Raw genomic sequence first — 23,692 nt, 5'->3', positions numbered from 1 at the left:
GCATTCGAAGAGGTAAGATGCCTATGAGTTGCACGATTCCCTTATGACATAAGTCTCAAGCGAGTTATCTTCTAGCCTAGTAGTGACAAAAGGGTGCTAGAAATGGTTTCTGCCTACTTCACGTCTCTCGATGACTTTAATTCACCTCTCGATGACCCTACTAAATCTCCAAATAATAAATATATTAAATTATATTATTTTCTTTTGCATTTTAATGATAAATGCATTACACAAATTAGGTTCATGCATAACACAAAATATGAGTTGCACATTCGACATCATAATGATACGTTAGAGAATATAGCATTTCTCCAACAAAAAAGTTGCAGCTTTTTCTCTTTTGTATGCAAAAATAGAATGGAAAAGGCTTATTATTATTATTATTATTATTATTTGAAGACAAGTTTGCAGTCAGAATGTCACATTTAGAATGCCTTAAGTTGAATAATGGCACTCATTTTCTTTTTAGATTTTTTTATGGCAATTCACAGTTACATATAAGAGTATAAACACGAGCACAGGGAAGCTGCTTTTGGCTGCAATCAAGGATGTTGCTCTATAATTTCGTAGGCAAATTAACATAAAAATTATACTACCAGACAAATCTCACAAAATACACAATTCAGCAACTCTTGAATTAAAATTTACTTTGCAGGGAAAGACCAATCAAGAAGATGAATGAAATCTGCCGTGAGCTTTTAATAAATAGAATGCTCTCTGTTGCTAGCATTGATCTTCTCATCATGTTAAATGTCTCTTAATCCCGGTCTTCTGCTCAGATGTAAGCTTGCTGGGGAACTTAATGTTGAACTTTATTCGGAGGTTCCCTCTTTTGCTGGGCTCCTTCGGGATAGGCATCCCCTCGCCTTTAACAACTTCCTCGTATGTTGGACTTATGATTGAAGTGATGGGTATAGTGAGATTTCGGCCATCGAGGGTTGTTATTTGTGCAGTATAGCCAGTCAAAGCCTCGAGCAATGAAAGCTTTTGGGTGACAATGAGATCGTTGCCATCCCTCTTGAAGAGGCTGTGTGGCTTTTCATCAATAATGAAGACAAGGTCTGAGGGTATAATCCCGCGCTGTTCATTCCCTTTTTCTGGAAAGGTTATTTTAGTTCCCTTCTTCCAACCAAGCTTGATCTCAATACTCAGAATCTCCTCCATTGTGGTGGGTCTCCTGCCCATTGAGGGAAATAAAACCATGAAAAAAGCAAACACATTTTGCACAAAAAACCATTACTGGTAAATGCAAAAAGACAAGCAGAAGTCCGACAAGTATAATAATGAAAGGCAAGTAAAAAATAAAGTGCAGTGCAATTCTGAATACATATTGTAAGCAAGGATGGTAGTACCCTATTATTAATACTCCGAAACAAAAAGAATTCAAAATAAGGAATAGCTATCAAACTGAACAGTTTAAGGTTAGCATTGATCCCACCAAAGAGGAAAGGAAACATGCATTTTTTATCACCTCGAATAGGAAGACAGCTACATTTATTAAAAATTTAAAGAAGTTACATCAGCAGGTTAACTGCAGATTGAGTGGTTCCATTTTCATATTGCTTATCGACAGCATCACACCTTGTTATATAACACTAACATAGAAGCAGGTTAACTTAATTGACAACTAAAGATGCTTCCCACCTGCCAAGCTTTAACAATATCTAAGAACTGAATGATGTACAAATATTAATACCCATATCTTTCATCTCAAATGCAAATGTTGTGTTTACCATAGTGCATTCACCCATTGATGAGGTCATGGGTCCCCAAAAACAACATATCTAAGATGAACATTAGTAATTTCATATTTTCATTAAATGCAAGCTCTGGAAGGAAAGATAGATAAGCCCATTGCCATTCATCCAGTATGATTAAAGTCAACTCCTGCCTACAAGATTCATCTTCAAACCAGCTTTCTTTAACTGTATTTCTTTATATAGTGTCCAGGAAAAGAGGTTAACAGAGGCAATGCAACAAGCAATGCTGATCTGATAAATGTCCACGGAAATAATAAAGCACATGTAAATAATCTCAGTGCAGTTATTATGTGTCTGTGTGTGTAGGGATAACATTCATGTTTGAACAACACAACAAAACATCTAAAGCAATTCACATTAGAAAGCAAGATGTAAAATTTTCAAACATTTGAATAGCATTTCAACATTGAGAGAGTAATGAAATTTAACATATTCAAGGACCAAAGTGTAGTGTAGTGGAAAACTGCTTTCAATCAAAGCTAATCCCACCTCATGGTACTTGATTAACAAAGACTTGACCATGGATTTCACAATTACTCTCTCACTAAAGTCGCTCGAGAAGATCACAACACACAAGGAATCAATATTTACTTGACATTTCATATTTCATGTTTGATATAAGATACATCCAAATAGGCACTACACAAATAAAAGCACACAAAACCTACTCAAAGTAAAAAATGATATTACACATGGAACAAGATCATAAAATGTACAACATACAGTTTGCAAAAAGATTCATATTCATTATTTTGGTACAGTCTAACTTCAAAGGTCAAGGTAGAGTGCTTCCTCACATTTTGTGTTTGCATTAATTAACAAACTTTCAACAATCAAAAACTTGCACTTCAGAAGGGAAAATGGTTGACCCTTGTAAGTAACTGTCATAGGAATGTAAAGAAATTCGAAGCTTCTTTTTTTTTTTTTTTTTTTGGAATGGAATTATTCAGTTGAAGCAACAATGAAAGACTCTAAATTCAGAAGGCATAACATGAGTTTTTTATGTTAAGTTAGAAAGCTGTGGTCCAATTGAACAACTCTTGAAGCTTCTAAGGAAATGCTTGGTTGTAACCATTCAAAACTAATCAGTTAATATACCAGGCAGGCAGACTTAGAATTTTGTGCAGATAAAATACTAGACTAGACTAGACACCCATTCATTCAACATTAACAGATGAAGCAAAATTAGGTGGAGTAATCAGAAAATCTTACCCATTGGTGTCAATAACTTCTCGGGAAATCTTCATCTTCTTGGTGGTTCCCTTGTAGAGATCTTCTAAACTACAGGGAAGTGTCCGCTCAATGGCAGGTGCCTTTCTTGGCAAATTGGAAGAGGCATTCTCACCTGCGGCATTCCTAAATTGAGCAAATATATCATCCCCAAACACACCGCGAGAAAAGTTAGGTCCCGGAGGACGGCCACCCATGTCCCCCATTCCTCCTCCAAAAGGGCTAGTAAACCCAAAAAACTCGGAGAATATATCATCAGCGCTACGAGGGTTGAATCGGAAGGAGGCGTTAGAAGCATCAGAGGAGCTGGGAAAACCTCCGGCCCCAGGAGGTGGGAATTGACCCTTCAAACCTTCTTCCCCGTACTGATCATACACTGCCCTCTTCTGTGGATCACTCAGCACCTGTAATAAAACAGTGAAAATCCAACCTTGGAATTGGTTAAGAGAAAATAGATAGAAGGAAACGAAAAAGAGTGAATGTATGTACGTCGTAGGCTTCTGAGATTTGTTTGAATTTGGCTTCAGCTTCTCGCTTGTTGTTAGGGTTTTTGTCAGGGTGCCACTTCATGGCGAGCTTGCGGTAAGCTTTCTTGAGATCGTCGTCTTTGGCGGTGCGGTCCACCTGAAGAATCTTGTAGTAGTCCACACCCATTACCTTCTCCCTCTCTCTCTTCCTCCTCCGGCTTGGCCTTGGCTTCTCCACCGTGTCTTCTTTCTTCTCTTTCCCCCTCTTCCCTTTGCTCTCGACTCTCGACTCTCGACTCCTTCACTGCACTCACCTCTTCTCTTTTTTATACATTTCACTCAACAAAGGTATGGGCCATAGGCCCATGGAATGGTAAAACGTGTGCCATTGACTTTATTACATAGTGGCAAATTATGCTATGGACTCAGGTCCACCTTGCAAGGTGTATCATGTCTATGTTCACAATTTTAGAATTTTATATTCTATATTTACAATTTAAAAAAAAAAAAACATTAGTTCAGTTGTTGGCGTCATAGGCGTCACTAAGTCTGAGTTTGAAGCTTTCAAAGAAAAGATATAGAAACAAATTTCCTAACAATATTACAAAAAATTTGAACCGCGGACTATTTTTCAATTGTAAATATGAAGCTGAAGTCGTTGGAAGAACTTAACGCTACTTTAATATCACTAGTGATCTTGTCAAACAGAGCCAAGACTAATCCTGATATGACCATTTTTATCATTTCACGATTACGAGAAAAACTCACCAAAGAAACGAGAAGAAAACAAAACTTGCTAGAAAAACGAGAGGAAACAAACTTATCAAAGAAACAAATGGATAGCAAAGAGAAAGCCTAAAGAGAGCATAGTAAATAGAAAAAGTGGGCAAAGTTAACATGTAATAATTCTTAAACAAGTAAAAATTCTAATTTTAGGCTCAGCTATTGTAATATCATTACATTTAATTTTATTTTATTTTTTGGTTTCATTATATTTTGACCTTTATTTGTGTTGCTGATCACAGTTAAAAAATGATTAAATTTTTATCATTACATCATTTTTTATTATTAACATATAATTTTCTCATTAAAGCCCTTTACCCCAACATGTAATGTTCATATGAATGTACAGACTTATCATCATTTCCGGGTCACGAATCACGATCATAAACAAATGATAGGCTTTTTATAAACGATCCAGTTACTTGAATTTAGGATCCGAGTCTAGGCATCTCACACCACTGTTGAAGCAAGGGCAATAAATAAAATTAATACTTTCCTCTAAAAAAAAATTCCCTATTTAAAAAATACAACACTTAATAATTTCGTTATACCTAAAATATAAGAGCAAAAATGGAAACATATCATTTAATCAATACATAACTTTCCTTTTTTTAAATTTGTCTAGTCAAAGAGGATACGGAGTAACATTTTTGAAACGGAAGGAATACTGTTCTGTTCTTTAGAAAGGAAATGCAATATACAATTATACATACACTGTCCTATAGACTATGGTAAGAGTTTAGCCAGTAGAACCACTCCTGATGTACAGACTGAAGATTCATTAAAACCTGTATAGTTATATCGTAAATACCCATTGTTGCTATTCTGATGTACAAACTCGAAACAACAAAATTAGTCTCAACTTTTTAATGAGACTCATAACCACCAATATTCTACCAATATTTCTTCCTTTCCCTCTGGCAAAAACTACTCTAAGGCCTGTTACATGTTCAACAAGCAAATTCTTGCTTGAATGGTGGTAGATTAGAATCCTGCAACATTATTTGGATACTTCAGTTACACAAACTGTAAATGACATGTAATGGAGGAAAAGAAACAATATGCAGCAACACAATACGGCATACCTATCTAACTCTTGAAATCAACTTGCTGCAGATGATTCTTTGGATACTTCGGTTACGGCCTCTTTATCTGAGCTCTCTTTATCATCAGTTGGAGGCTGAGGAGGTTGGGCCTGACTTGAACTTTGAGAATCAGATGCAATTCCAAGAACCACCAATACAGACCTTGGAAGTGAAGATTTTATGTGCGGTTGGCTAGCATGTGCAACTAAAGGAGCCTTGAGGGCAGAAACTTTATTCAATGCATTTTCAAGCTGTGCGGGAGGTAGCTAAAAACAAAACCAGAAATATCAGATGCAAATTAGAAATAATCTTTTGTTTTTTTTTTTTTATATTCAAGTACTACTCTAGAGATCCACTTAATACAAAGAAAAACAAGTTCATATAGAGAGAGATATGACATATATCTTGCTCTTAATTCTTGATGATCCCCTTCCATGTCTTGTATGTTTGTGTGCTAATTATTGATTAGAGTTTAGACATTGTCATTTGGAAAGTAGTATTCTAAAAATTGCAGTGCAGGAGAATGTATATGCTAGGCTCGCAACGACACTATGATAACATGAACATAATGAGAAATTAAACTGAAATAGTCAAGTCAAGCAGTTTGAGGAAATGATCTACATAAAGGTTTAAAAGTGAAAGTAAACCTGAAGTAGAACACTGAAAGATTGTGGCTTCGTCAACTGGGCACATTTCACAAATCCTACCCATAACTTAGGGTATTTCCATATCTGGAAAACAAACACATTTTAAGAGCTGATTGGGGAATTAAATACAGTAATAATGTTTACAGTCATACCTGTTTGCTTACAAGACGAGAGAGGATCTCCATTATAAAGTCAACCTATAACATTTAGCATACTCAACTAATAAGAGTTACAAGCATGGGAAAGGGAAAAGCAAAAACTGCTGTGTCATAGATTGATGAGGTATTATATCATCAAAGTGTCAAGTGCTCAAAGTGGGCTAACTTCAAGCAAACATGTTAAGATTTAAAACAGGTAAGGTAAAATTGACACTAGTAAGAGTAGAGCATTAAGCAAGATTTTAAAAATAAATAAATAAACCACGCCTAGTTGGATCAAATTCCCCTTGTGAATATATTAGCAGATTTTGTACAATTTCTGCTATATTATTGGGGCCAACTTATAGCAAGGTTTTTCCATTTATTTGGGAGGATCCAGGAGAAGTTGCGCATATGCAACATAGGAACTTTATGGGGCAAGTCATGGTAAAGTGAAGCATGGGTAAATGAGCCCTGTTACACAAAGATGAGCATAAAGCTTTAACTCAAAGGTTTCCTTTCCCAAGGATCCATTGATAGTTGATGCAAATGCATGTAGATCACCAGCGTAAAAAGTCAAAAGTACTGGGTGTCAATCAAACTCAAGCAAGTAAACGAAAAATGCCACCATCTTACCAGGGAAGGGAAAGCAACAATCGCCTGTAATACTGTTCTCATAAATAATAATGGAAGAGGAATTTGTTCAACCTGCATAGTAAAAATGATTTGATTTTTACAATTCAGGTTACAAGCCATTAAAGGTGAAGAACAAAGAAAGATTTGGCATAATCTTAAGTCAGCCATACCAGTTGGTTTAACACTTTGGCAAGAACTTGCTGAGTAAAGGTTTGTCGCTGGTCAAAGCAAGCATTACAAGCATCCGTCACCTGCTTAAAAAATATTTTCACCACCCAAGAAAAGAAATATACATAACAAAGAGCGGAAAGATAGGGGAAAATTGTGCCTTCTTCAAGGGAATGCGATCTCTATCAGGATCAATTCCATGGATAGCAATTAAAGCTTCTGCTGGAGTCAGCATTGGACCAGAATGAGATGATCCCTGTGTTAAACACATGCCAAATGAAGGTCCATAAGAATCAGTTCAGAGTATATATATACACACACACACAAAGTTGAAGATGGAGTTTAATTTACCAGTGGAAAAAACTCAATTTCACTGACTTATGAAATATTGAAATTTTAGACAACAAAGAATTTTATTTTTGCAAACTAATAAAGGTCCATTGGAATCAGTTCATAGATAGAAATTCTATCCACGAGGATAGAGTTCTGTAGATGTTGGAATGTTGCTATACTATACTAGCACTTGAAGTAGCAACAAATATTCAATTCCACACAGAATTTGAAAACCTTTTTAGCCAAGTCATGGGAATCTACAGATAGAAAGGTACCTCTAGAACACGAGAAAGAGCTGCTTGGAATATATCTAATGGTGCGTTAACAAGATGTGGGAAAATCAGCAGCACCTGACAAATAGAATACAAAAGTAACAGCTCAAGAAAGGGAGAAGAAAACTCCAAACCAGCAATAAGATCTAAAGGTCAAGATATAATATTACAATACACGGTAATGAGATCATTTCTTGAAATACTAATGCTTCAGCAATCTAATATGCAATATTAATAACATCCTACACCAGAAAACATTTCTTTAACTAAGTTCAAATTGCTTCTTAACTAATACAATTTTTAAGTCCCTAGCAGTACAGCAACAGAGGATATCCAAACGGTACCTGAAATTTCGTAGTTATCGACTTGAACACATCTTAATGCAGTTAACACATTAAACTAAGGAAGATATTAACAACATTCAACAGCAAGTATTTATAGAAAAATGAAATAGGACCTCTTCTTTTGACAGGAATGGCAGCACTGGAAGAAGAATTTCTACATCCTGAAAAGAGCATAACAAAATGACTGTGAAGTCAAAGATAAAACTCTACAAAAATCACCTTAAATCTTTAGTTAACTCTCTAATAACAGAAATACCAACTAATAAAAAATTAACTATTTGTTAAAAGACACACAGGTCCTCATGGAATTAGTGCCTCCAGAAGGCCCAAGTACATTCAAATGCTGGCAGATAGTACAGTACAAAAGAAACAGCGACAGTAAAATGACAGTAATACAGAGTAAAATATATTTATTTCATACCTTCACTTTTGTCTCATATAACTGCTTAACTAAAGCTATTAATTCAGGAGAAGGTACTGTCCCCTCAGTCAAGGTACGCAGAACCTGCAGCAATGCACACCAAGAAGAGTGATATACAACTGTTCTTAAATGAAAAATCTCAAATTTACACATCCATATGTATAATGCCCATAATACAGTAATACCTGAATCAGAAGTTCCTCACTACCATTTGGTGGATCAGATATGATTTCAAGAAGCTCAGATGATGAGCCAATAGTCCGGACAAGCATTGGGATTTGGCCATCAATTGCCTGTAAAATATAGCCACTCAAAATCAAGATCTTATAATAAAGTGAAAATATGCAAAAACCAAAGAGAAGGGGCTACTGAATTTGAAACAAACCTGTTTGACTGCCTTGGATCCACTTTTATAAGTGATGAATATATGCCGAAAAAGGGAGTGCTTCTGTTGACCAACATTTTAGCTCCAAGTCATGAATGCAAAGAAGTCTTATATACAAATAAGCTTTAACTATTATTCACAGGGAGCTAAAAGAAACCTTTGTACACAGTGCAAAATACAATGACATGCAACGCTGAGCTTCAGCTACTGAAGAAGAAGATATGCTTTCAGAAGTGGATGACTGATGTGTGTCGGAGGACACTTCTTTTGTGGCAGCACTAGTAGATGGCTGTTCATTTAAATTTCTATCCAAATTAGAATCCTGGAACAAATAACAAGAGCAGAGGATCAAATAGCTAAAAATGTCTACAATCTATCAATCAAATATGATAGCTAAGAGAATAGGTAGTTCCAACCCTAGTAAATTTTCTTTTAATACCATACAACCATGAGTATCATCCAAATCATTCCCCAAACCCATGATGTGAGGCCTTCTACAATAAGCTTAATCATTTTTATTTTACATCACAAACAATGAACAATATAAATAGCATATTCACATTATCGTCGCATGTAAAGCAATTTATAGCAGTTGCAGAGGACCCACATCCATGACATCAACTTATTACTGCATTCAAGATAATGAATTTTCTAGCAAGTTCCAACAAGATCATAATATTTTTGGTGCTAGCACTCAAAAGTTGGATTAAAAAAAAAAAACAGCAAATATGACAAAGAATTAAAGACAAATAAGATTTTGGATCGTGAATTTCAGCAACTACCTGCTGTAATTCAGTAATAGTACCATCATCATTTGAATTTGTGTTCTGATTGACATTTATGAGTGATAATAGCATTTCATTTGCAAAAGTTTCTATTTGTTGAGAGATAGACGGTAGAGGATAAAGCCTGTTTGCAACCTGCAAAATAAAAACTGTAACTGCCAAAACAAAAATGAAGAATAAAGATAAAAAATAATTATGACAAAGCAATCCATCGTTAAAAAGCAAGTTAAAAATGAGATACCAGTCGTATTGCCTTCATACGCACTTCTTCCAGGTGATGTGCAGCACTCTTATCAAAAGCCAAATAAATTATAAATCAGAATATTATGATGAGAAGCAACTTCAATTTATGAGATCAAAGATATTTAAACTTCTTATAGAGAATTCAAGGATGAAAGAAACCTGCAGAGCAATATTAAGGGATGTGTTTCGAATTGGAGGTCTCAACAAAATTAGGCTCCAGACTGCACTGAGGCCTTGTGTTACTCGATCTCCACTGTATAACTCCTTGTCATCATTAGCACTACTACCAGGACAACACAAACACTCTAACAATTTGAAAATAGAGTTCGGTAGATGAGGAGCATCACCAAGCAATCTACTTAAAGATTTATCAGAGGCTGGAAAAGAATCCCTAAGTGTTTCCGCCTGCAAGATCAAATTAGAATAGTAAGATAAAGGAGAATCCAGAGCAGAGCATTACCTGATACTAAGTATACCAGAGGGAAAAGGAAAAAGAAAAAGAAAAAATAAACTTACACACCACTGTAAGAAGGAACATTTCATATGCAGATGCAGCAGCCGTTGAAGAGAAAAAGTCCTGGTCTTCTTCTGCTTGGCCATATAACCTGTAGAGGACGCGTAATGTCAACTCGTGCCCCTAAAGACAGCCATTGATTAGTCAAATTCATAAAGAAAACAAGCACAAGTATGGGGAAAACTGTAACTACTTACAGAGTACATTACTGATGGATAATTAATAAATTATCAGATAAGGCAAGGTAATAAATTTAGTAGGTAACAGGGAAGAAACCCCCTTAAAAACTAAACAAGAGGCATGAAAGGAAAGAACTCCAAAAACACACACACAAAAAGGAGAAAGGAAAGAACTCCAAAAACACACCCAAAAAACAGAAAAGAGAAGAAAAAGAGGTATGAAAGGAAAGAACTCCAAAAAAGCAAAAACAGAAGAAGAAACAAGATCTCTCTCTCTCTCTCTCTCTCCCCCCCCCCCCCTCCCCCCCACACACACACACCAACCCCTTCCAAATGAAAAGAAGGGTAGTAAGATACAAGGAAAATGGGGGGAAGCAATAATAAGACCAAAAAAGCTATCAAATTGGCAGTAATAGACAAGACTGTAACACAAATAGTTAAGTGCCAATTTAAACCCTGTAGAAGTAATAAATAATAATAATAATAATAATAATAATAATAACAATAACAATAACAACAATAACAACAACAACAATTACCATTCACACAAACAAAATATTCAATTACCTCATGATTCACATAATCTGACAGTATGTGCACCTGTAGCATTTTCCATGCATCTAGCTCCGAGGGAAGCTGAATCATGAACAATTAATCACAGCATTAAATACAAAAATTGTAAAGAGGGTGTCATTATGAAGATAACTAAATACTCCGTAACTAATACCTTAACTGCTAGATGGGCAAGAATAGACAAACGAGCATGAGAGCCTCCTGCTACTGCTACTTGCTTGTAAGCATCAATAACACGCACCAAAACGGACTTTTGCAAATTGTCTCTTTGTTCATCAGATAGATTCACAACAGGTGCAGACATCTTTGGAAGCACCAACTGCGGAGACGGTTCAACCGAAGTTGCTGTGGAGGCCTGGATGTTGGTAGCATCTGTCACTGCTGCTTTTGGGCTAAGTTCCTCAGACCTATCCGTTGAAATAGACGGAAGAGCTTCTAAATCTGACCTAGCTAGACCAGAAACATGCTCTTGACTGGCCTCATCAAGGTCAGTGGAAGATGACAATGGAACAACCACCCCTGCTGATCCATCATTCTGAGAAAAAGAATCTATGCCAGGTATTGCATTCCCCATATTCACAACATCTGCAACTTCAGGTGCAATCACTGGAATATTCTCCACAATTGAAGGAGTCCCTTCAGAAAAAGAAACAGGTTTCGGTGCTTGATCACTTGAATAATCTTGGGAATCAGATGCTGCCTTAATCTGAGGCATATCCAAAGGTTGCTCCTCCCCTCCTCCAGATTGCTGCAAATTCAGAAGTATGTATCAATAAATACACCATAGCATGTCAGATCATATAGAAAACAAAAGCATCAGGTAAAGGAATAAGAATTCAAAAGTGAAATACAACTTTGATAATGCAATTGGGTGGTCCATTACTGCAATAAATTGAAGACTAAACCAAGCAAATATTTGTGAATTTTCAAAAAGTAAATCAGATTCGGACCTCAAGCTCACTGGATAACGAAAATTGAGCATCCACAGGAATATCATTCTGTTGCAATGTGCTAGGTTGTGAAAGGTAATCAGTCAACAATAATGACAATTGTTTTAAGCCAGTACCAATTGTGCTAGCACCAAGATGTGATCCTGCCATCAGAAGGTCATCATCCTCTTCAGCATTTGGCCGATTTGGTGGGACGTTTCGCATGTTTGCCATCACTACTTCAGCTAGCAAGTCACCTGATATACTAGAGATAAGCATTTCTAGTAACGACTGGGCCTTATCACCCTGTGCAACTAATGAACCAAACATTGCAACAAGTTGCTGCACGGCACTGTTATCACTATCTGTTCTAGATGTGGTTGGTTCACTCGAAGAATTATCCTGTTGCCCACTTAACTCCTCCTTCCCTTCTAAGACAGCAGGGGTTGGTTTTACACGTTTTCGAGACATTTCACCATCAACATCAACTGAATTATCATTAGTTTCAATCACAGGTCTTTTTGCCCCAGAAATGTTACAACCAGCATCCATTGTTTTAATTGACGGTTTTGCATCCTAAAGAAAATTAGCACTTCTTAAGAAACTCACATGCAAACAGAACAAAAATGTATTATGCAATATAAATCACAAAGAAGAAAAAAAATGGATAGCACATACCTCTGAGGGACATAATTCATTATTTGGCTCAACTTTCCCATTGGTCTGGCAAACCTGGTGCTCACCATGATCTGTCCGTACTCCGGGTTTCATTTCTCTCAGAGCACCAATTAATCTATCCCTCCACTGCAGTAGGCATAAATTCAAAAAAAAAAAAAAAAAAAAAAGGTTTGAAAGATTGTCACCATTCTACCATAGTGGGATAACAAACATAAGACAGCAAAGAGAAGGAAGTGACAGAGTTGCAACAAAAAGCAGTTAAAACTAATGGTCAAGCCAAAAGGGAAGATAAATGCATGGGAAAAAAAAGGACTTTTAGGAATGCACATTTGTGAAAATACAAACTAGGATTATAAATACCGGAGCAGAACCAGGGTGGGTACAATTCAAGCAAGAGAGGAATGCATTCTTCAGAGAATGATGCACAGCATAAACATGCTTCCCATTGCTATCAGAGGTTGAAGGGTCTAGACCCATTAAAACTGGTAGAATACGACCATAGAAAGCTGGCCTTTTTGTAGCAATTGCTGAAAGGCTGCAAGGATAAATAAATGTGACCAAAAAGCAACTACAAGCAGTTATGGAGATTAGAAGCAAAAATATAACAAAAGATGCAAGCTCACAAACAAGCGTTAATTATTTGGGGATTCATACCTATTGATGAGCACAATGATCATCAAGTTACTTAGTGACTTCACTGCTGGAAACCTTAACTGATCAAGCAGTAAGCTCAAACTATTACTTGCTTTTGCTGACAACTCTCCAACTTTAAGTATTGGATGACCTCCACGAAGCCATGATATATTAAATTCCTCAAAATTTCCTGAGTAGCAATTTGCAGGAGAACCGTGACTAAGTAGCTTGCATTATTAGTATTATCATTTAAAAACAAATTAATGCATCTAGAAAATCATACGTTCAGCGTATCCACAGCAGATACCTTGAGCATTTATATCAGAAGGTGGCTCTGAGCTGACATTGGGATTGGGCGTATAAAGTAGAATGACAGATTCCACAAACTTTATTGCTAGTAAACTTCTTCCATCAAGTGCTGGCTGACAACAATGTTTCCAAATAATAAATGACATTGGGATAGGGTGCATAAAGTGAAATGACAACAATGTTTCCAAATATCAAATGACTTGCCAAATGCACATAATTCTCTATACTTTACATTCTCAAGTACCTGAAATGCCACAGTATATATTTCATCCATAAACTTCTGCACCCATGCCCAAGATGTTTCAAGCAAATCATCCAATTCACTTGAATACAATCCCTGAATCCAGCAAAGTTATTCTTTAGAAGGAAGGTATCTTGATGGCAGGACTAACATGGATACATAGAGGTTTAGAAGAGATGTGCATTAATACAAGAAGAGCTTGTTTTGTTAGGCAACCTAAAATATCTGAGAGTATGAGTAAGCAGGAATATTAGCTCCAACGAAGATTTTAGAATAATCCTTTTTGCATGTGGAGATACAGAGCTAATATATAATTCCCTGACCAACTATGTATAGGGTTAAGAAAACAATATATTTAAAATCTAACAAGTGTCTAGTCTTCTAAGTGTGATGTACATTAAACTAACCTGAATGGCAACTTTGAACAGCATACTACGAAATATCTCAATTCCACATGTAATAGACTGTCTAGCAACAGCGGGTGTGTCATCCTTCAGGGCAGTGATCAATAAAGGTATGATTGCAGGTAGGAATTCAATGTGTCTGATCCCAATAGGACTTAGCATCCTGCATGAAACGAAAACAAAGCCAAAATGGCTTTCCCATGTCAATTGTGGAGGGAAGAGCGACAACTACGTTACATGGAATGGTGAAAACATATTACGTTGTTTTTAATTCAGCTGAAAATAAGGCAATTGCAGGATATTACTGGAAAATGCGGGACATCTGATATTCAGAAGCTATCTTTAATTCATCGTCTAGAACAACAGCCAATCAAAATAGAGAAGTTTTTTGCCATTACACATACGTAATTTGGTATGCAACCATAATTTACACGGAACTTGAAAGAGAGTTGTGAACAAAAGCGTACTCTATTGTGAATTTGCGAACTGGACTAAATCGACCGGAGACGAAGTCGAGGAGAAGAGGGAGGAACTCCGTGAGCAAGATGGAGTCGGCGTCGGAGAGCTCATCCCTAAGCTGGCGCAAGTAGCCCATCTGTGATGGAACGGCTGCAGCAAGCTTGGAAGAGTTCAGAAGATCCGCTACTTTCTCTCTGGAAACTGCCGCCATCATTCCGACCATTGCTCCTCGCAACCAAACCCTAGTTCTCCGAGCTTCAGTCACCAAAGTTTCATGGAGAATTCGAGCGCGGAAGAGAGAATGCTCGAGAGAGAGCAGTAGATTACCGTCGCCAGATTGGATATGGTGGGCTTTTGGGAGGGTGAAAGGTTTAACGCAGCAGTACGGATTTTGGGAGGGAATTTCCACGCCGGAGGCCGGAGCTTTCACGACGGCCTTTAAACTCTTTGTGCACGATAAATATTTTGGGCAAAAATGTCAAATTGACCCCATTTATGCTTATAGTGAAACACAGTTTTTAAAGCGTTTTTTTTATAAATAATTTGAAAGTTTCATTATCACTTAAAATATACAAATTACAAATGATGCTCAAATAAATTAAGAACTCAAAAAAAAAAAAAAAAAAAAAAAAAAAAAAAAAAAAAACAACAACAACAACAACAATTTTATACTTCTATCATTTCTAACAACTCAAACAAATTATAAAAATAAAATTATAACTCTATAAATTTCAATATCAACAAAAAGAACATTAACAATGAAAGACGGGTGAACGGAAAATCACACCCCGCATCCTGACACACCGCATGGTTCTCTAGCTAGTAAGTGAGCAACATAGAGCGCATATTGTTTAAGAAAAATATAAGGTAATATGAGGAAAAAAAGATTATCAACACTTCTTTAACATTTTCAATAACTAGACTTGTCGAAGAGTGATAGATGCCAATTTGGATTCCTAAGAACTTGCAAAGCATCAGTTTCAATTTAAATATAATTGATGGGGATTATTCCCCAGCAACTGTGCATATGTGGTGATCGTATTGGAACCTCTAGTCCGCGATGTGAACGATCCGACCTCGTCCGTTCGGATTGGCTATCCTTCCCAACCTCATATGTTACCAGCCCTCCTGGGCTCCCTACCTTGGACGCGGGTGCCGTTCTCGACCCCGCTACTACTTTTGATCAGGACCGACTTGCCGACCTTCTTTGCAGGGATTGCTTCCGCATCTTAGAAACCACTTGCAACACGTGTACGGTCCCGCCTCCGCCTCGTGACCTACTTATGCATGAGCTCCATGTGCTCATCGTGTCGAAACGACGGAATTTGTCTCTTTATCCTAGCTATAAATATCGCATTAATTGCGGGGGGGAGGGACTTTTGGCTATTTTCTCTATATAGCTAGGAGCTCGTGAACCTAAGGCGCATTGCCACATTGACCAAGCCGTCATCACTGAATTCATCCACACTCCCAACCCTTAGACTAATTCGAACCGATCCGAGTTCGTATATTGTATAACCGGTAGCTGTTGGATTCAGTATTAATAACATAATTGTATTTCGTTGTTTTCTATTGTACTTACACCATTAATCATAGTGTAAATCTTTAACCCAACTTGAGGCCTCCATCACACTCATCACTTCAACTTCTTTGAATGTAAAGGCCCTAATTCTTGATATGCTTATGGCAACAATGAAAGAACGGTTGCTATCTCTGAGGATGCAATCAAACCCTTATTATGTTCCTACATTGAAAGTTTGCAACATTAACATTTAATTTTATACAAAATTTCAAGGGATTTTTGTCACCAAGTAACATAGTTTAAACTATGATTTTTTTTCCAAATATTTTTAATTTGGGTGGCTCTCTAAATAGAGAGGAAGGTTAAAGAGCTGCTACCGCTTTCTCGTTAATTGAGCTAGTTAGACTACCTCTCTAAGCCCATAGTTGTTAGAAGCGAGTTTGGATTTTACCTCTTTTTGTTTTCCACAAAAAATATTGTTAAAGTCTCTCATCACCATTCATGGTAAATTGCTTAGACCAGCTAGTTGCTTCAACATGTTCTACAAATCCCTCATTCTTACCCATTTTAATGTGGGATCACATTAATCTATAAAATAAATTTATATTTTCCAACCTAACGTCAAGTCAAAAAATCTAAAAATTTCATTTGAATTAGTGGGTCAAGTTGTTGGTTTTTTCTTTCCAAAACTCAACTTAGTACTTTGTAGGTGAAATACAAAGTACTAGAGGGAAGACAAAAACGTTGCAAGGATAACATCATAACATTTGAAAAAAAAAAAATACTAGTGGTTTTACAAGTTCAATATACATGTGTTTAAGTATCATCACCAACCTGGTGTCTTTGAACCACCTCACAGAAGTACAAAGTCATCCAACGTTGGGCGCAGCTTCAAATATTCAAGTCACAGAAAAAATAAGTGTTTCCCTTATAAGAAAAGGCTACCGGTGGGCGAAAAGGGCAGAAGGGCCGCCCACCCAATTGCTAATGAAAAAACAATTTCACCTATCACATTGACAAGAATACAATGATACAAACAGTATATACACAGCAGATCGGCATCAGAGGTGGCAAGTCCATAAGGGATGTTCAAACAGTATATATCTTCTTCACCTTCTTCATGCGCCTGCGACATACAGGGCAAGTACCAGCAGCCTCTGCTATCCTGCAATGGGCAATTCAACAAATCAATGCACATATAAATGTCATCTTTCGTGTTACATATATGCATCAGAGATAAATTTGTGGGTTTGTTTTTCAGAAAAAAATAATAATGAATACTTGGTTCCGCATTCAAAACAGGACAAGCAGTGTCCGCATGGGAGGAAGAAACAGTCCCTTGGTGCATCAAAGCAAATTGCACAGAGATGACGCATATCGCTCTGCTCACTGTCTTTTACTGGCTTCCCATCAAGTGTACTGCTGCTTGTTGGCTCTTCAGCATCCTCATCTTGAGAAAGAGAACAGTAAGAGGAACCCAAACTCAAGTTGTCATCATGTTTATCCGAAAGCATAGGGAACCGTTCAGATCCAGCATCTTCTAATTGTGCTCTACTTGTGTCTTGACGACTACGATGCAGATTGTTTAGGATACGCTGGGCCAGGAACACAAGAAAACACGTTCCACCTATATTTGGAAAGTTTAGGTACAGTTTACTGTTCTGTTACTTGTTCAATAGAGTTCTACTATAGATGCTTCTAGATTCTACTCCCTCACTTTTACTCCCTGATGTGGCAAACAATGATAGGCTATTTTCATCATGTGGGTCCCTAGAAAAGTGTTAATATCAAGAATTTGAGAGTGGGAGGAGAAATTGTATTTTCCTATTCAATATGGGAAGATGGAAATGTACCTATGCCAAGAAGGTATGTGATCCATCGAGGTCCATAGGAAAGCTTGACAGTCCACACACCATCAGCTGTATCCTACGAAATTGAAAAATGATTTTACTACAATCAAAGACTATGCTAAAATGCCAAACTAAAATATTCAAAATATTAAGAAAACTGAAGACATACTGGTCTCTGGCTAGGAGATGTCAGAAGAGCAACATTTCCACCGGGGAAAAAAAGACTCAACCCACATTGATTCTGTGTGATTCTACATTTGTAGTAAGCCTCATTAGTACTATAGAGAAAAGCCTTTATCTTGATGTTCAAGTGCGCCTGTGCCACATCCCAAAATAAAAAGAAAAAGTTGTCTGAAACACTCTGGAGAAAACTAAACAGAACAATGCTACATTACAAGTTTATTACAATCAGATCAGATTAATCAATTCCACTAAGAGATAAATAGAGAATATTGAGTAAATGCCATTGGATTAGTTTGCATGACAACAAAAGACCCTTGATCCAAGAACAGTAATACTAGAGTCCAATATCATAGTTAATTGATTAGTGCATGTTTTAGGTTATAAATATGTAAAGATAGCTTAGTTACCTCTACCATTTCGGAGTTTAAGTTACCCACTGCAACATGATAACTAGACGACTTCCGTATATCCTGCCAGATTGTGCCATTTCCTGAAAATAACCAGTTTATGGCACAAATGACTTGCATTTTTTATTTTGTTTTAGCACATGCATGTGGAAAATGCATATGAACATTATTGTCTTTTCTTTTCTCACCATGAATCAAATTCCATGAAAAGGCACCATTTGGATAAGATGGGTCTTCAAGCCACTGAGCTAGACCATCACTTCCTGCAATGTATCAACTTTTAGGGAAGAAGGTTCAGGGTTATGAGGTTATGCTGTAAAGCAAACAGCAACAACTTTATTTTAATATGGTGGTTATCTGCAACTCAAAGACCTGATTAATGACATCCAGAATTGCTCAAAGAGGGTTTAGCAAGGTACCCCCTACCCTTCCTCGTAAGGAAATGATCAACTGGTCCCTTGGGGTTCTGTGGTCTCTATTTTAGGAGAATCAATTAAAGTTTCCAAATTTTCAAGTGATTTGGTGGTATCGTTTGCTGACTTTATGGTCAGATTTGTTTGCTATCTAAACCTCTTGCTTCGTATTTTGCTGAGCACCAAATGAGATAGCTAAAATACAAACCAACCTCCAAGTCTACAAATTGATCCCAATTACTCATTCACTCTACCGGTGAAAAGTACTATTTACAGATTGAATGGAGTGATTACAGACTTACAGTAGATGATGCTGGTGATTATGGGTACAGGAAAACCAAGTTACCTCATGGGGCAATTTCTGCACCTCCAGAGATAGCAACAAATTATGGAACGTGTAAAGTTGAAAATTCTATCATAATGGCTCATCAACAAAATAAAGCCAATCATTTGAAGGACCTATCTCATTTATAAAGAGTGAAGGAGATTGAATGTTGTCCAAAAGATATACTCAGACCTTGAGAGCACCTCATAATGCTTTGAAATCCATTCGAGATTCATATCACTTGCCAAGGTGACAATGACATAATATTATCCAGATAACGGAGCAAAACACAATTAGATGCTTATGAAGGATGACATATAACTCCAAGGCTTATATCCAGATTTCAATTAAGCTTGTGGTATATTACTTGGTAAAAACCCATTCTAACACTTGAGTATCATTTACCAAGGTGAGAGAGGGAAATCTAAAAAAGAAGCTCAATTAGGGGTATGCAGACATTAAATGGGATGGACGGATGGTAGTGTCAATGATAGCAAATCCACTTTAGGCTACTGTTAGTCATGTCAAAGTTTGGTTCCTATTCCAGGTTCAATTGGGAAGAATAAAGTACCCACTTACGATAACAGTTCTGAAATTAGTTCAAATGAGACAATTTCAATATTAGTACTCAGATATAGGAACATATTATAAGATCCCAACTAAGGTTTCAGTTAAAACATTAACGAGTTTGAACTGAACCATGGGCATTAGTAGCTACAGCATGAAACTATGAGACGACCTAGTCCTGAGGAGGAGCAAGAAACAACCAGTAGTTTCTAAATCAGTGCTGAAGCTGAAATCCAAGTTATTTCTGAAGGAATATGTGAAGTCATCTAGCTGCAAAGGATAGTAGAAGATCTGCAAATGTCAAACTAAAGTCCTACCAAGCTGTATAGTGATAGTAAATCCCCTAACAACATCATAAAAAAATCCACCCCAACATGATTGGAAGAAGCACATGACAATCAGCGAACGTTTCATTGTTTGAAACTGAATATAGTGGAATTGACCTGCGCTATACCATCCTAACTCCAAAAGGCAGATATTCTCACCAAATCAATGCCAAAACAAGGATTTGAATCTATCCTCAGCAAGTTGAGAATGATTGATATCTATTCTTTAGCAAGTTGGGGTTATGTAGCCTCTATTTTAAGGAGAATTAACAGTTTTTAGGTGATTTGGATGTATTAATTGTTGATTTTAGGGTCAATTTCGTTTATTTCCTGTCTCCTATAGTCCTATCTAGGTATGGATATCCTTTTATACATACATGCATCTATTATTAATTAATAAAATAACTTAAGCAAATTTTCCAGAATTCCCTTGCTTCATACGTAAGGAAATGGAAAGGGAGCCTAACCTTTGTTAGGTGATATATGAACATCTGAGGTTAACTGTTGATTATTGATGCCATAAATTAAGTAAATGATCTATATTAATAACCATTTAATAGGTTCAAGTTACTAAAAAACTTGGACAGAAGAGAATAAAAAATTACAGAAGCAGTTCTACTGAAAAGTTCAAACTTCAAACTTACCTTGGGTAATTACCAGGACTAAAGAAGATGAACTGAGTGAATTCACATTATATGAAATACTTATTTCTGATCCTGCATTGAAATAATATGTCCATTCCTGTTACATATAGTACAAACAGAACATTGTCAATATACCAACCATGGCTACTACCATCAATCAAGTAGTTCAGATAACTAAAATCAGAATTTGCCTTGTGAGTGTTTGCTGGGAGAGAGGTTTTATAAGCTTCAGACCAAGTAGCCACAATATCAAGGGGGGGATTTCTGTAAAGTCCATACAGCATTGGTCCACCTATTGCAGTATCTATCTCCTCCACCTGGAATGTACAAACCAAAGCTTGAGCAGAATGCAGCAAACATATAACATAAAAAAGAGCATGAGAGATAAATTAAGTTACCGTTATTTGCTCCACAAACAATGGATTAGGTTTTATCATAATCGATGAATTTGGTCCAAGCTGCAAATTTGATGTCCCATAAACCCCCCATATCAAAGTCATAGACACTGGTTAAAAAATTAAAAAGAAAATATTCAGCAAATCAAGCTCAAAAGTCTAAAATGGAAACCAGCAGATAAATGCCCAAGAGTAGGATTTCTAGCCTTCTCCTACTGTCCTACACTCCTACATGACTTGGGCCAAAACTGAACTATAATAGTATAATACTTGTTCTATAAGCAAAGATTAGATGTTGAACTATTAGCAATGAACTCGGGATAAACACTTTGCATCCTGTAAAGGAACAAAATCACTAGCTGAATTTGCATATCCCCCCTATCATTTCTCTCATCGCTATTAAATCACTAGCTTGTAACCAACAGAAGTCATACTAATTTTCCTATTTGATTCTCAAAATTCAAAATATTTCTAGCATTTCCTCCTCTCAACTACCAACCACATCAAGATCAACCTTACCAACACACAAGTATACTTATATTGAATTAAACCCAGGCAAATAAATACATGTACGAAAAACCATAAACTATGTCAAATACTTGCAGAAAGTTACCGAAGAACCAGAAAGTAATAACAACGACTACACAAGACCAAGTGTCGTCTGAGAAAGATTGCACCGTCTCATCATTGTTCGTTTGCTGGAAATGTGGATGATAAGCGTCGTCTACGGCGGTGCTACGCTGAGGAAACGGTTGAGGAGGTCGGCGATCGTCATCGTCCACCTCCTCGCGCACCCCCGAACCCGACGCCGTTTCCGACGCCGGCACGATAAGACTCGTTGACTGAGTCCGATCTGCTTCGTCCATTTTTAGATTTTTAGGAAAAAACGATACATATTGTAACCTAGAATTAAATGCACCTTCGCGGCTTGGATGATTTTATTCGGGATGGTGATTTTTATTTATTAATTTTTTTTTTTTTGTAGGTTTTCTTCACGGAGCTGTTTTCAGATAGGCAGTTGGGGATTGAGGTTTAATTTGTCTTTTAAAAAAATAAAATAAAAATTTGTCCGACTATATTCAAAATTTATGAACATGTTCTCATACTTATAAGGAGATAAATTAAGTCAATTTAGTTTTAAGACTTCTCATTAATTAAATCAATAAATTAAAAAAACTCACAACCATTATCTGATAGTATACACCAAGTAAAACTTTACTTGTAATATAAATCATCCTAAATTACATATAGATATATAGTTGACTGTCTTACAACAATAAAGTTAATTGATCACACTTATTAAGAGAGTCAAACGTAAAACTTTATAATTATCAAATCAATCACTTGTTCTATTTAACTAGGTTGCACCGCAAGTTTAAACTTTAAACAGTACAGTGTGACAGTTGGTTGATTTTAGAATTTGATCATGTTTTTATCATTTCATGCGATGTAGGGTACATTTGTAATAAATAGTTGAAAAGGCAATGTCGCAATGGGGAGTTTAGTTCACTTCTACTCATTTGTTTATAATGATATTATTATTATTACATTTTTTTGAAAATTATTATTACCATTTCATGCGATGTAATATTATTATTACATTTTATCATCAACTTTAATTTATTTTATTTTAAATTATTAACTTTAAAACACATTTTAAAGAATGATTAAAATTTATTTTATTTTAAATTATTAACTTTAAAACACATTTTAAAGAATGATTAAAAGTGTACTGTACTGTACTGTCACCTATGAATCTATAATAAAAAAAATAGAATTAATAATAATAAAAGTATGTTAAAAAAACTATAATAAAAAGTAGTTACGTAGCCCTCGGGACTTAACATAGTGGTTTATCGTCTAACTTGATGTCACAATCGAATGCAATAGTGTGGTTCGACTCCCACTGAAAATAATAATAGGAAAAAGTCTCACTAGAAACATGAATGGGATAAAAGGTCCATATGATAGAATGTGTGTTGAATTTATTGTGTGCACATAATTACATAAAAATTATAATCCGACCGGTTGATTGATTTCGCGGCTAGCAATTTTACCTCTAAAATCAATATCACTTGAGCTTCTTTTTTTTCTTTTTTTTTTTTAAAGTAGTTACGTGTAATATTCACCTTCCGGAATCCGGATGTTAGGCCGCACTTAATGGCAGATTGAAACTTATTCATACGATAGTGGTGTGCGTTTTGGCGGCGTTTCTGTTCAACATGTATCCTCATCAACTACCAGCACCCCGACGATGCCAATCAGCCCTATTTCCCCAAATTCGTTGTCGTGTTTGGCCTCTCCGTCGCCGCCATCTCCGTTCTAGTGCCGATCGACGTGGTGAATCGGCAGGCTAGTTTGCCGGCCGCACGCCATTTACAACGTAACGGCGCCTGTATTCTCACGCTCCCAATGAAGGAACTCTGGCTCTCCATCTACATTGTC

At 36.5% G+C, this 23,692-nt stretch overlaps 3 protein-coding genes across 5 annotated transcripts; all 3 read right to left on the bottom strand.

Moving 5' to 3' along the window:
• Positions 1 to 420: 420 nt before the first annotated feature.
• On the bottom strand, positions 421 to 3,746 carry LOC116030322 (dnaJ homolog subfamily B member 4-like). Its single transcript, XM_031272544.1, has 3 exons — positions 3,480 to 3,746; positions 2,973 to 3,394; positions 421 to 1,177 (listed from the first exon to the last, which is right to left on the bottom strand). The coding sequence occupies exons 1-3, from the start codon at positions 3,642 to 3,644 to the stop codon at positions 742 to 744; spliced, it is 1,023 nt and encodes a 340-aa protein (XP_031128404.1). The 5' UTR covers positions 3,645 to 3,746; the 3' UTR covers positions 421 to 741.
• A 1,078-nt stretch (positions 3,747 to 4,824) lies between these two features.
• On the bottom strand, positions 4,825 to 15,092 carry LOC116028853. Of its 2 annotated transcripts, none has more exons than XM_031270691.1 (27): positions 14,624 to 15,092; positions 14,160 to 14,319; positions 13,756 to 13,848; positions 13,510 to 13,624; positions 13,224 to 13,392; positions 12,930 to 13,104; positions 12,570 to 12,695; positions 11,913 to 12,467; positions 11,117 to 11,710; positions 10,957 to 11,025; positions 10,217 to 10,333; positions 9,856 to 10,101; positions 9,695 to 9,742; positions 9,451 to 9,588; positions 8,826 to 8,957; positions 8,669 to 8,731; positions 8,469 to 8,576; positions 8,284 to 8,367; positions 7,976 to 8,023; positions 7,522 to 7,596; positions 7,074 to 7,169; positions 6,916 to 6,996; positions 6,746 to 6,817; positions 6,125 to 6,169; positions 5,973 to 6,056; positions 5,326 to 5,591; positions 4,825 to 5,232 (listed from the first exon to the last, which is right to left on the bottom strand). In XM_031270691.1, the coding sequence occupies exons 1-26, from the start codon at positions 14,836 to 14,838 to the stop codon at positions 5,343 to 5,345; spliced, it is 3,957 nt and encodes a 1,318-aa protein (XP_031126551.1). In that variant the 5' UTR covers positions 14,839 to 15,092; the 3' UTR covers positions 4,825 to 5,232; positions 5,326 to 5,342. The 2 variants fall into 2 exon arrangements, with proteins under 2 accessions (XP_031126551.1, XP_031126550.1); XM_031270690.1 differs by having other exon boundaries at positions 4,888 to 5,232; positions 8,826 to 8,990.
• A 1,789-nt stretch (positions 15,093 to 16,881) lies between these two features.
• Positions 16,882 to 22,200, bottom strand: LOC116030188 (E3 ubiquitin-protein ligase APD2-like). 2 transcript variants are annotated; one of them, XM_031272354.1, is made up of 10 exons: positions 21,861 to 22,192; positions 21,251 to 21,357; positions 21,044 to 21,169; positions 20,853 to 20,949; positions 18,766 to 18,840; positions 18,578 to 18,660; positions 18,157 to 18,303; positions 17,991 to 18,063; positions 17,419 to 17,764; positions 16,882 to 17,302 (listed from the first exon to the last, which is right to left on the bottom strand). In XM_031272354.1, the coding sequence occupies exons 1-10, from the start codon at positions 22,111 to 22,113 to the stop codon at positions 17,227 to 17,229; spliced, it is 1,383 nt and encodes a 460-aa protein (XP_031128214.1). In that variant the 5' UTR covers positions 22,114 to 22,192; the 3' UTR covers positions 16,882 to 17,226. The 2 variants fall into 2 exon arrangements, with proteins under 2 accessions (XP_031128214.1, XP_031128215.1); XM_031272355.1 differs by lacking the exon at positions 16,882 to 17,302 and adding an exon at positions 17,855 to 17,907 and having other exon boundaries at positions 17,592 to 17,764; positions 21,861 to 22,200.
• Between the last annotated feature and the right edge of the window lie 1,492 nt (positions 22,201 to 23,692).

This window comes from Ipomoea triloba, chromosome 9 (assembly GCF_003576645.1).
Source record: "Ipomoea triloba cultivar NCNSP0323 chromosome 9, ASM357664v1".
NCBI classification, from domain to species: domain Eukaryota; kingdom Viridiplantae; phylum Streptophyta; class Magnoliopsida; order Solanales; family Convolvulaceae; genus Ipomoea; species Ipomoea triloba.
Note: the sequence above shows the minus strand (reverse complement) of the source record. Positions and strands in the feature narration are given on the sequence as shown.

What these genes read in the sequence shown, in the direction of transcription:
- LOC116030322 (XM_031272544.1), bottom strand. Translation starts at nt 3,644, where the DNA reads ATGGGTGTGGACTACTACAAGATTCTTCAGGTGGACCGCACCGCCAAA. An exon ending in AAATCTCAGAAGCCTACGAC is followed by an intron (nt 3,395 to 3,479) that starts GTACATACATTC and finishes GTTTTATTACAG; the next exon opens with GTGCTGAGTGATCCACAGAA. An exon ending in GAAGTTATTGACACCAATGG is followed by an intron (nt 1,178 to 2,972) that starts GTAAGATTTTCT and finishes CTCAATGGGCAG; the next exon opens with GAGACCCACCACAATGGAGG.
- LOC116028853 (XM_031270690.1), bottom strand. Translation starts at nt 14,838, where the DNA reads ATGGTCGGAATGATGGCGGCAGTTTCCAGAGAGAAAGTAGCGGATCTT. An exon ending in TATATACTGTGGCATTTCAG is followed by an intron (nt 13,625 to 13,755) that starts GTACTTGAGAAT and finishes CATTGTTGTCAG; the next exon opens with CCAGCACTTGATGGAAGAAG. An exon ending in CTCGTCTTGTAAGCAAACAG is followed by an intron (nt 6,057 to 6,124) that starts GTATGACTGTAA and finishes TTTGTTTTCCAG; the next exon opens with ATATGGAAATACCCTAAGTT.
- LOC116030188 (XM_031272354.1), bottom strand. Translation starts at nt 22,113, where the DNA reads ATGGACGAAGCAGATCGGACTCAGTCAACGAGTCTTATCGTGCCGGCG. An exon ending in TCCCAGCAAACACTCACAAG is followed by an intron (nt 20,950 to 21,043) that starts GCAAATTCTGAT and finishes TATATGTAACAG; the next exon opens with GAATGGACATATTATTTCAA. An exon ending in CATCTCCTAGCCAGAGACCA is followed by an intron (nt 18,064 to 18,156) that starts GTATGTCTTCAG and finishes TCAATTTCGTAG; the next exon opens with GATACAGCTGATGGTGTGTG.